This window comes from Marmota monax, unplaced genomic scaffold, assembly GCF_021218885.2.
Source record: "Marmota monax isolate L192 unplaced genomic scaffold, Marmota_monax_Labrador192_F-V1.1 WCK01_AAM20220418_F8-fsc00034, whole genome shotgun sequence".
Taxonomy (NCBI): Eukaryota; Metazoa; Chordata; class Mammalia; order Rodentia; family Sciuridae; genus Marmota; species Marmota monax.
Genome location: NW_026693934.1, coordinates 2,466,622 through 2,479,817, shown reverse-complemented (window position 1 = coordinate 2,479,817; position 13,196 = coordinate 2,466,622). Strand labels below are relative to the sequence as shown.

The 13,196-nt window shown below is 33.0% G+C and overlaps 1 protein-coding gene across 1 annotated transcript in view; it reads right to left on the bottom strand.

Moving 5' to 3' along the window:
- Positions 1-13,196, bottom strand: part of Lrp1b (LDL receptor related protein 1B) — a 1,856,415-nt gene that overhangs the window by 1,021,910 nt on the left and 821,309 nt on the right. Inside the window, exon 4 of the mRNA XM_058585368.1 lies at positions 3,088-3,207. Coding sequence (XP_058441351.1) covers positions 3,088-3,207 — 120 coding nt within the window. The remainder of the gene's footprint in view (positions 1-3,087; positions 3,208-13,196) is intronic.

Genomic DNA, 13,196 nt, shown 5'->3' with positions numbered 1-13,196 from the left:
CAAAAGTTCAGTTGGGCAGCAATAAAAATGGGAAACAAGCAAATTAAAGAAGTAAACCTATTCTGAAATGAGAACAAAAAAAAGCATATTGGTGTATAAATGCAAATCCTGAGGAGAAAGGAGAGGAGTTTGAGTTAATATTTATGGTACCTACAAAAATGTTTAGAAAATAAAAACTCATTGATAATATGAAAGAGAATAGATTAAGGAAACATATTTTAAGAGAATAAAGAATGATTGAAGTACCCTTTTACAAGTGATGGTCAAGGGGGCTGTCACACACAGATACTGTCTGTTCATATCCCTCAAATATTTACATGTACTTCTGCACCTGTGGGGATCTTTCATTGTGTCTGAGGGATGTGCAATTCCTCCAAATCATCTCATGAGAAGCTCTGCTAGAATTCAAGGCAGGTTGGTCAAAGTTCCAGGAGAGATAAAACATTCTCTAGCACATGACCACTTGCTTCTTGCCTATTTGGAAATGTACATTAAAACCTAAGTCCCTTCATCCCTCATCCTAGAGGGATGGAGAACACATTTCAGCTCAGTCAAACCTTGTTGTAGACAGTTTAATTTTTCTAGCTATTCTCTTTCTAGATTACCTCTCACTGCCATTATTGAAAAAAAGAAGAAAGAAAGAAAGAAGAACAGAAAGGAAGAAAGGAAGGAAGAAAAAAGAAAAAAAGCATGGTGAGGCACAAATAAACCTTGAATCTTGAATCCTTGTTTCAGAACTGGCTTTTGGGAAAACCCAAGCTAATAAAGGAAGTTACTAAGGGAAATCAAAAAGATTGCTGAATATCATAAGGGACAATTTAAATTGGAAAACAATGTAGTTGTATGGAATTAATTTGCTCTATTCTCTGATTTTTTTTAGTGTCCTATAATAACCTGCAGCCATGGATGGCTCATTTGCAATAAGCGCTTTTGGAATTGAAAGAACAGAGTTTGGAATTAAGTCTATGGTAATACTAAAAGAAATCTAGTCTTCCATTTGGTAAAATCCAGGCTCTGGTTGCAGTAATGATTCTTGTCTATTTCCACAGATTTTTCTACTTTAATATTATTGGTTTCTATTTTGGCATTTCTGATATACTTATACAGGAAAGAAATGTGATTAATGATTTTTTTGTTCTTTCTACTTAGCTAAAATATACTGCTGTGACATGATACAGCTCCACAAAATTGGCCACAAAGGAATGGACAAGTCATTACTTGTGATGCTGCCTTCTTTTTCCTTTAAGGACAGAGAATTGACTGGAAATACAGTTTCATGGAAGTATAAGTGATTCTCAGACCCAGCCAGTCAAATGTTTGGAGAAAATAAAACGAGTTTCTTTTCCATTAGTGATTTCTCAAATTATTGCTATACAATTGTTACTAATGTTCAAAAGGAGGGATCAACTATGATTGTATTTTTGCATTTAATTCAAAGACTAGGAAATTCAAGACTTCAATTTATCCTTGCAAAAGGAACTGAAAATCCTGATTCTTACTGGAGTAAGGTGTAGAAAATAAGAGAGAAATATGCGTTATAGGTACCTAAATCTAACACATTTAAATAGTAAGGGCTATTTTGAACCACAAATTCCACATGTGTCCTAAGGCACCATTTATATTTGAAGCCATGTACATCAAGCTGACTTTTGTGATTATGAGGGATCTAGAATTCCCTAGATTTTTTTCAGAATGTCTGGACTTTTATATGTAATGACTTATTTTTAAATGTTGGTTCAAAAAATATGACACAACTAAACATATCAACCTGATCCTCTTATAGCAGACTCTAATGAGTATTTAGTAATCAATCGTATTATAAAAAGTTTTATATTAATAAACAAATAGTAAACTAAAGTTCAAACCACAGATATATCTGAAAAGGCAATGAGACATTTCATGATAAAAGTAACAAGTCTCTGAAGATTGGGATTTTATTCTCAACTCTATCACTGAGAAGAGTGTGAACATAAGCAAGTCAATTAACTTTTCAGCATCTGTCTTTGGTTGCTTTTTTTCTCCAGCATTTTAAACAATATTTCTTTAAGGATTCTTTCAACTTTAAGAATGTGAATTAAGGTAAAGTGATAATATGAAAGTGAAGGTTATTAAAATAATCAGCAAAGCACAATTTCTTTGGAAAATGTTCCAATTATTAGAAGTTGGGCAATGCAGCTATTCCCTGATTTTGTGTGTATGCTCGCGCGCACACACACATACTCCCTTAAGAGATTTGAAATAAATACAGATTCTAAGTACCATATCAAATAATGTACATAATATATATGTATCAATATTTATATCTATTATTATTGCTATTGGTAAGTAGCTGCTACCGTAATTACCAATGTAAAAATTATAAAGAACCTTACATAACTAAGCAATAATTAACTTAATTAATAAATTTTTACTAGACTGTAGCCATATGACTACCATAAAACATTTAAAAATATATAATAATTAAATCTATTTGTTAATGTTTAACTAAAACATTTGCCCTTTTTGACATTCTGATATTATTTTGAAACATATTGAAAATGTATTGATATAAACTCATAAGAGTAATGTTTACATTTTGGGGGGACGTATTAACTTTTAAATCTAAAAAAAAAAGAGTTAACAAACTTTAAGTGGAACATGATAGGTGCTCAGAGATATATTATTTTCTATTAACTAAGCCTCTATAAATAATAATAATGATAATAATAATAATAATAATAATAATAATAATAATAATAATAATAGTGTTGCCACACAGCTCATGCATGGGAGGCTTTATTCTTACTTCAAGGTGTTTATTGAAGGTGGTTGAGCTTTAAAGAGCTTAGGGAAGGGAGATTGGGAGATTTATCTATTCATCTCTTTCTTTAATTTCTGGCCATGAATGAATGGGCTTCATCCATTGTGTTTCCACCATTGTTACAGGTCCAAAAGCAATGGGACCAATCAGTCAGGGACTGAAACCTTCAAAATGGTGGGTAATTAACCTTTCCTCAATTTGAGTAGGTCAGAGCAGGCATTTGTTACAATAATGTAAAACTGAAAACAAGTAGAGTTAACACAAATATAGTTTAATTTTACACTTACCTCTGCAGCTTCTCCCATCTTCTTTTACTTCAAATCCATCCTCACAGTAACATCTTGTACTATTCCTCACCATTGCACACTTATACTGACAATTCAGCTGCTGGCAATTGGTTAACAATTCTGTAGTTGAAAAACAAATATAGTCTCTATGTTAAACTGTGAACATATGTATAGTTCTAAACTTTAAATATTGGTTATATTTATTTAGTAATAATGGTAATTAAACAGTTCTGATTATTCTCTCAGTAAGATTCCATGATTAATCTAGAGAAGAAACAATGTCTATTCCTTTAAAATATGTTGGATTGCATTTGTTTGAAGTTATGTTAATAAAATTTAAGATCAATCAATTGGGTCTTTCAGTTTTTTAGCTTGTCACTATGTTCAAAGTCACAGATTCTTTCCATTCCAATGTCTAGTAAATTAAATTATTTCAAAAGAAAAAAAATATCAACTCATTGGTTGATTTTACAATCCATTCCTTTTTTATTTCACACATCAAATGATTTTCTATCTTTCAAGACCTTGTTTTGATTCACCAATCCATGTGTAACCTTCATAGTAATCAGTGTGAATATATTCCATCTTAATAATTTATTTTCCATCAGTACCAAAATATTTTATAAATACTGGAAATTATATTTTTCATTACATCTGAACACTTTAAAAATTTATACATCATTGAATCAAAACTTAGTAAACCATCAGAGAAACTTAGGATTCAATATGATAAATGCATGAAACACAGATGAAGTGACAGGAGCATATACATTAAAAAAAAAGTTCCTAACAGAAATAATCTAGAAATATATAAACATAGAAATATATTTAGTTGAATGCATGACTAATTTTACTGTCCAAATTAGGGGTATTAATGTAGAGGTATTAATGAATTCCATAGTTTTTTTTTTTCATAGTAGGTAAAAAAGTATTTTGAACATTCAATGACTCAAAATATGTCATAATTTGTCATAAGCTTATCTGGCACTTCTGAAAAATTATAAATTACAATGAAAATGAATAAAAATTCCTATGTGGGGAAAAGAACACAGTTGAACCTCCTAAATTGAACACTGGGTATATTACTAAAACAATAATTGTCTATAGTATTCCTTTAGCTTAGTTTTTTTTTTCAACTCTCTCATGCAACTATTATATACACTTTCTCTTAAAACTTCAAAGCTCCTTCCTAATATTCACTTATATATGTCAATCTTGCTTTCTACATCTTTGAGGAAACTAAAGCAATCAGAAGAGATTTTCCAGGTTCACAGTGCCCATCTACCTATTGATGCATGTTCTTGTCTCCCTTGCCTTTCAAACTTAATGGAATTCATTGTCAATGCTCCCACACCACCTGGTAGGCACAAATCCCATCTGCACTCATCTACTCACAGATTTCACTTGAACTGTGCTCCTCTTCCTTTTTAATTATGTAATCATGCCCCCCACCCTGTTGATATTAGGTCAGGATTGACAAACTAAGTTCCCAGTATGGTTTTTATATGATAATGTTCATTGGAGCACAGTCACACCCATTATTTACATGTTGCGTATGGCTCTTTTCACTCTACCCCAGAAATGGTAGGGCCTAAAAAGTCTAAAATAATTTACTATAATCCCTTAACAGAGAAAGATTTCTGAATTCTGCACTAGTTTATTCTCGGTGCTCTTATTTTTTTCCCAACTTATAAATAAAAACCCTGGATTTCACTTACCCAATTGTCAATACTGCTCAATTCTGTTTCTCTTAAAATAAAACTTATAAAAGAATCTCAATCTCTCTCTTTCTCTCTCTTTCTCTCTCTCTCTCTCTCTCTCTCTCTCTCTCTCTCTCTCTCTCTCTCTCTCTTTCTACTTTAAACCCAGCCATTCAGTTTTAACTCCTAGTGCTTCACATAAAAGTCTCCAATGACCTATTTGTTGATAAGTGCAATGATCTTTTCTCTGTCTTCCCTTTACTTGAACTATCAGCAGCATTTGACACAGTTGGTAACTATTTCTTTTTTGGTTTGTTCTCACAATTGACTCTGCTTCCACGCTACTGTGCTCTTGGCTTTCCTATGTCACAGACTTCTTTGCTGGCTTCCATTTCTTCTCATCAACCTGAGGTTGGAAGGGTGGGGTAGAAACCTTGGTACTGTTTTCATGTCTATTTGCCACTTGCAAACTTACTAAGTTTCAAGACTTCCTTTCTGTCTGGAACATAAGTACTGTACAATAACAACTAATATTTTATATCAAATGCCTTTTCTCTTGAAATACCTAGAACATTTTGGTTTTCTTGAGGCAATTTTAACTACTATACAAATGAATTACACCTAATTTGTAATCTTGCATAATTGGTTAATGCTAGTGACACATAAATATAGTAATGAACAGTTATTTAACACATAAATACCATTGATTTTGTCTGTAAAAATTATACCAATACAATATGAAATAAATGATGCTTTGTGAATTTCTGTTCTCCTCATTAGTACGAAATGTAGAAAGTATTATATTTCAGGTTCTGTAAATATGAAAATTCTGTGAAACCTCATAATTTAAAGAAGAGGAGATTGATAGCAGATAACTAGTCCAAGATTATAACATATATAATATACATTATATATATAATATATATATATATTATATATAATATATATATATTATATATATAATATATATGACAGAACATGATTGCAAAACAAGCTCAGTGTCACTTTGAGGCCCCATCTTGTTATAAACTGTTCTGATTCCCAATGTACCATCTGGGGATGGTTCAAACCATGGCATGTCATTTAATGAATTAATTTTATTTGTTTATTTACATTTGTAATTCTAGACTTAGTAGTTTACTAAAGACATAGAAAGTGATTTATAGGATTTGTATTGAATGAGTTAATCAATGAAATAGCTTAACTTTAAAATGAAATTAATATTATTTCTAGTCTATTAAGATACATCCCAAAGATAGTTCATTTACCTCTTAAAGTTAGGTAATTGAGTTGTCAAATCTTGTTTCATTATGGTGGAATTTGTCCAAAAGTGGCTTGAATTTATATGCTATTTTAGTTCAATATTTATTGAGCACCTAATCAAAGCCCTCTGCTAGGGTTCCACAAATGCAAAACTGTTTTAGACACATTGAGGATTTACAATGTGACAGGGAAAGAGTAGTGGAAATTCCACTAGTATAACCTATAGTAATACTTTATGACTAAAAAGCACAGACATTAAAAACATATATTATGTTTGTCTTTGACTATCTTTAGGTTTTACATGTTTGCAATATAATGACCAGAGAAGAGCTCAGAATTTCGGTTTACCTCTAAAAGAGAAGTCTGGAATGTAGATATAGATATGGAAGTCGTAAGCATGAAGTTAGTACATGGAACCTAACAAGTAAAGGACTGTTCCTTTAAACACTGTTTGAGATACAAATAAAACCCAAAGGAGAACTGCCACATGTGAAAATCAAACAGAAGAGACATCAATGACAACAACAAAAAAAACCCTGAAATAGTCAACCACATAGGCAGAGAACCCAGAAAGCTTCAGAAAACCTAGGAAAGACAGTCCATACAAGTAATCAGGAAAATCAATGTTAAATTCAGTGAGAAATACACATGGATAAAGAATCATGAAAAAATGCTCACCATCTCTAGCAGTCAGAGAAATGCAAATCAAAACCACCCTAAGATACCATCTCACTCCAGTAAGATTGGCAGCCATTATGAAGTCAAACAACAACAAGTGCTGGAGAGGATATGGGGAAAAGGGTACTCTTGTACATTGCTGGTGGGACTGCAAACTGGTGCGGCCAATCTGGAAAGCAGTATGGAGATTCCTGGGAAAGCTGGGAATGGAACCACCATTTGACCCAGCTATTGCCCTTCTTGGACTTTTCCCTGAAGACCTTAAAAGAGCGTACTACAGGGATACTGCTACATCGATGTTCATAGAAGCACAATTCACAATTGCTAGACTGTGGAACCAACCCAGATGCCCTTCAATAGATGAATGGATAAAAAAAATGTGGCATTTATACACCATGGAGTATTACGCAGCACTAAAAAATGACCAAATCATAGAATTTTCAGGGAAATGGATGGCACTAGAGCAGATTATGCTTAGTGAAGCTAGCCAATCCCTAGAAAACAAATACCAAATGTCTTCTTTGATATAATGAGAGCAACTAAGAACAGAGCAGGGAGGAAGAGCAGGAAGAAAAGATTAACATTAAACAGATACATGAGGTGGGATGGAAAGGGAGAGAAAAGGGAAATTGCATGGTAATGGAGGGAGACCCTCATTGTTATACAAAATTACATATAAGAGGTTGTGAGGGGAATGGGAAAATAAACAAGGAGAGATATGAATTACAGTGGATGGGGTAGAGAGAGAAGATGGGAGGGGAGGGAGGGGGGATGGTAGAGGATAGGAAAGGTAGCAGAATACAACAGTTACTAATAGGGCATTATGTAAAAATGTGGATGTGTAACCGATGTGATTCTGCAATCTGTATTTGGGGTAAAATTGGGAGTTCATAACCAACTTGAATCTAATGTATGAAATATGATATGTCAAGAGCTTTATAATGTTTTGAACAACCAATAAAAAAAATTAAAACGTAAAAAAAAAAAAAAGACTAGAAAATGAAGGAGATTTCCTAACAGATCAAGGAATGCCTTTGGAAAGCAATTCAGTGTGGTAGTGAGGACAGAAGTGAATGCAACAGGGGTTGAAAAGGACAAGGAAATAGGAAAGTTTTCTTATAGAAAACACTTAGATGAAGTTACGGCATAAAAAGAATGAAGGTAGGGTGTGATCCAAATTATTTGGTCTCAATATTAAGGCTGACATATTAATTAAGTGATTTAAATGCATTGTTTTTCTCTTAAATCTTTATAACCTGGCTTCTCCTTTTTCAATCTCAATCCAAAGTAGAAAACTCAAATACTTCTGTTCTCCTCTTTCTACTTTCTTCACTCTTGAAATGCCTATAGATAAGAATATGGTGCATTCTTGAAGAGATATCAATGTGGAATGGTGATGGGGATGATTGAGAAGAAAGAGGGGAAAATGCATCTATAAGACCAGGCTTTAACCTATTGCTGGTAATTGAAAGAGAAAAAAGACAAGGGCGGGTGGTGGGGCAGGCTGGGGTTGTGGCTCAGTGGTAGAGCCCTCATCTAGCACATAGGGGGCTCTGGGTTCGATCCTCAGTACCACATAAAAATAAATAAAATAAATGTATTGTGTACAAGTAAAAAATAAATATTAAAAAAAAGACAAGGGCAACTTTGCTTTTGGTTTGTATCCTGCACAAGGACTGGTTTATGCACATGGTAATGGTTGGGAGATGATTAAACAGTATATGATATTATGTAAACATAGTAAATATTGATTCTGCTAACAGATCGTGAAGAATTATGAAGAACTAATAATGTGAAAAGTAAAATTTAAAATTTGACTTGGCTGTGCAAGCAATACTAATTATTGTAAAGTTATTTGTTTGAACTGCTTAGCATTTATGCTTAATTACATGTAACACTGTAATGACTATGTGCATAATTAACAGAGCATCCGATTAATTTTGTTAGAGAGCTTATTTGAGTACAACAAAAAATTTTGAACTTGAATCATTAGTTTTCACAGAGTGATTTTCACAGAGCACAATCATTGGCTCATGCAATATTATTGTTTGTTTGGATCTTAGACTGAAGTAGAAAGACTATTAGTACCTAAGGGAATATAATATGAAAGGGAAACATATAAACATGATATCTGATCTTAACCTTATTACAAAATATAACTTTCTCACTAATGGAAAGGAGGTGTTATTGTAGGGATTAAATGTAATTCAGTTGATGAAGATTCTCCTCACATAGGCCCACTTTGTGCTATTTTCAAGGAATATTTTCGTATCGTTATCAAAATTATAAAGGAGAACAACCTGAAAAGGAGAATATTAAATGTGTGTATGTTTTTTTTTTTCATCAAATATAAGTTCACAGTTTACAAGTAATGGGGGTAGCTTTGAGGCAGCTAAGCTTCTAAACCATCTTTTTACTTAGAAATAGGTTCAAGAGATATATTTCTGAATTTCTATCAGTAACAAATATTAAGAGGAGACCAGAGGAATATAAGATTAATTTAATGCATAGAGTACCATAACTTTAACCTTGGTTTTAGTAATCCTGGGCTATGTGAATGTGTCAGAAAATTCCTAAATGTTCATCAACCACTTTCCTCTTCCTAGGTAAGTAAAAAGATGACATTTTCCAGTTGACTGCAGTTAGGTTGCCGCTATACATCTGGATTCTAGTATTGCAGGCAGGATTGCTGTGTGCCATTCCTTAACTTGACCTTTAAAATACACTAACAATTTTCAATTCTCTCTTCACTTGTGAGCCACCTGGAGGCAAGAGATCTAGCAGGAGATTCCTAAGACCTCGGGTTGGCAGAAGTCCAAAATGAAAGAAATCTGAGACAGCACTTAACAATTGCTGTGGTATTGGATGATTTTACTGTGCCTGCCAAGGCTACATGTGTTGATATTTATTCCTCACTGTGAAATAAAGAGGGAAGAAACTTAATTGACAATGGCATTAAGAGATGGGGGCTTTGGGAAAGTGATTAGGATTAGATGAAGTCTCAAAGGTAGAGCCCCCATGAATGAATTTGAGTGGTTTTATAAGAAAAATGAGAGAGGCCATTAAAAAAAAAAATCACATGCACATGCACATACACATTCCTTGTCTTTTGCTCCATGATGAACTGTGTTGCTTCAAGACTGTCAACAAGCAGGCCATCACCAGGTAGGCCCTGAACTCTTCATCTCCACAACCATGAATGGAAATGCATTTTTTAAAATAATTCAGCCAGCATTGTGGTTTTATTTACAACAGAAACAACTACTACAGAAACAGATGAACCATTTGACTGTAACATCTTTGAAAAGGTGAATTAACTTTTTGGGATTAAGTCCTTGAGATGTCAGGGTTCTTTGTTACATAATACCATGATGATGGTCTACTTACTATAGAGATAATATGTTTTGCCTCATCCCTAAATTGTGAATAATGATAGAAATTCCCTCAGAGTTCTTGTGTCTTTTAAATGAGTTAATGAGGCTTTCTTAAAGTGCTCTCTGACACACAGTATCTCTTTTTTAAAAATATTTTTTTTAGTTGTTGATGGACTTTTATCTTACTTATTTATATGCTGTGCTGTGCCTCACACATGCTAGGCAAGCTCTCTACCACTGAGCTACGACTCTAGCCCAGTAACTCTTTTTCATTATAATTTTCATTTTCATTTTGCCATTTAATGTTACCCATTGAGCACAACAAAATATCTATTCTTAATATTTTTATCATAATTTGTGTACTGTTTGAGCAATTTGTGGTTATGTCCTTTGCATAAAGAGTTTTTTTTTTTCTTTTAGTTTACAGTTACATGTTTACAGTTACATGACACCGTTCTAGCTTTATCGTCTTTTGTTTGGTATTTTATAAAGAAGCTTTTTCATTCTGGTTTGTTTTCATTGAATTCTCCTGAACTTTCTACATGAATTCAAAATCACCAACAGATAAGAAAACACTAACCATAGAAAATAAAGATTTTCTATATTGACCTTCTTGTTTCTGTAAAATATGAATATTGTTCTCTGAAGTAATGTATATCTACATACAATTTGTCATATAATCACAAGCCAATTAACAATTCAGAAAGCAATTTTCACCAAATGTTTATGCTAATCTGCTTAGTCGTTAGGGATGTTAATGCTTTTTAATATCACTGGAGTTTAGGGCACATTTCCACAAATGTATGCAAGTATATTATTTAGAAAACACAAATAAATTATGATGACCTGCCTCAGAGTAAAAAAGAATGATAGAGATAGATGATTAGACTTTGGAAACCATATTCCAACAATTTCAAGTTATTATTATTCGAAGGTTTAGTTCCTCATTAGTTTTGTTTATTAAATACGTCTGAATTGGCCACCACCATTGGCCAATTTTTATGTGCAGCAATAGGATCCAACACGTTGTTGGCAATAGTGTTATGCTGCTACCTCTATGGCTATATTGAACAAATCCCATCGCCCATGCATTGGAGTTAGTAGAGGAAGAAGAGTAAGACAGTAAGAACACAGCTGAGCTACTTTAATTTTATGTTTCATGTTGCATGTTCCTCCCTGAGAGAAAGTTAGAATGGTTAGAATCTCTTTGGAATTACAGTCACCTTTTCAGATATAAATTACGTGAGATATTATTTTACAAAATGGAATGGTGTTTCATTCTTAATTTTAGTAATAAAACTACTCCTGGAATTCAGCATGTACAAAAATGCCTTTTAACCAACAATGGTAATCATAGTAATGAGGAAAAAATTATTCATTCCTCATGTAGCATGTCAAAGAAATAAATATGTCTCTCACTTTTTGTACTCGGAGACTGAAAAACCGATGCAGCTGCTAACCATGCCAGACAGCCCCTCTTGTCAGCAGGACGAATGCTTGACATATTTAGAGTGGTGATAATTTGTGTCACATCATTCATCCTCTCGCCCCTGTTTCCTTGGCCAAGTAAAATTCAGTGTGAGCTGTCTTGCAGAGATTAGGAGGCTGCTTATGACTGTTAATGTGGATTCCTTCAGAGTTTTTTGTCCTGGTCTCACATTCTCTGTGTGTTCTCAAATAGCACGATATAGCATTTGCACAGTCACTATGATTACTTTTAGTTAGTACTGGGGTTAAGCCTAGGGCCTCACACATGCTAGAAGTAACACCACTACTGAGTCACATCTCCAGCCTAGGAAATTTTTAAGACCTTTTCATTCATGTTGGTTTTATGATATAATTCATATTGATTAAATGCATTCTTCAAGTTTTTGTTTTTGGTACTGGAGATTGAACCCAGCAGTGTTTTACCACTGAGCCACATTCTCAGTCCATTTTATTTTTAATTTTTGATATAGGATCTTACTAAAATGTTTAGGGCCTCACTAAATTGCTGAATCTGGCCTTAAATTTGCAATCCTGCCTTAGCTTCCCAAGATGTTGAGAATACAGGCCTGAGTCAATGCACCTGGCACTTTACAAGTTTTGACAAATGTATAATACATGATTGTCAAAAGTGTATACATCAACATCATCATCAAGATATAGAACAGAACCATTATCCCTAAACATTGCCCTGTGTGTCTCTCCAACCAACCTATTTCCCTGCTACCAGTTTTTGGCAATTGCTATCTGTTTTCTGTCAGAGTAGTTTTGCCTTTTCCAGCATATCATTTAAATTGGATTTTCCAGCATATAGCATTTTGAGTCTGACTTTTTAAAATTAGAATAATATATTTGAAATTAATATGCATTAAAAATTGTCAGTATAAGTATTTCTTCTCTTTTTATAGTAGAATATTATTCCATCATGTGAATGTCCCTTGGATTTTTTTATTCATTTCATTGATGGATATTTATGTTGTTTCCTGTTTGGGGTTATTATCAATAAACTTGATATAAACATTTACATATGAATTTTCTTGCCAATATGGATTATTATTTATCTGAATAAATCTGAGAATACTGAGGTACATTGTAAATAGATGCTTCACTTTAGAAGAAACTAAATAACTCTTTCCAAATTTGCTGTATCTCTTTGTATTTTCAACACAAATAAATCTCTCTTCCTTCTATTCTGCCTTCTCCTCAACACTTGGTTTACTAGCTTTTAATTTCACTTCTACTTTATTTTGTAGTCATTTTAATTTGTATGTAACCATGTTTACTACACCATTCTCATTTTAATTTGCATTTATCAATGTCTAATGATACTGAATGTTTTTTCATATGTTTATTTGCCAGTCATATCAGATATTTATGTTGAAGTTATCTTCAGTATTTGCCCATGTTTAATTATGTTGTTTGTTTACTTATTGAGATATGAGAATATGCACATACACATACAGACATATAATCTGTGTATTCTGGATACAAGGGCATTATGAGATATGTGATTTGTGAATAATTTCTTTCAGTTTATAGTTTCTCTTTGCACTGTAAGGAGAAACTATACTAGTGTTTCTCAGATAATAGAACTTCTCAAGAAATTCTT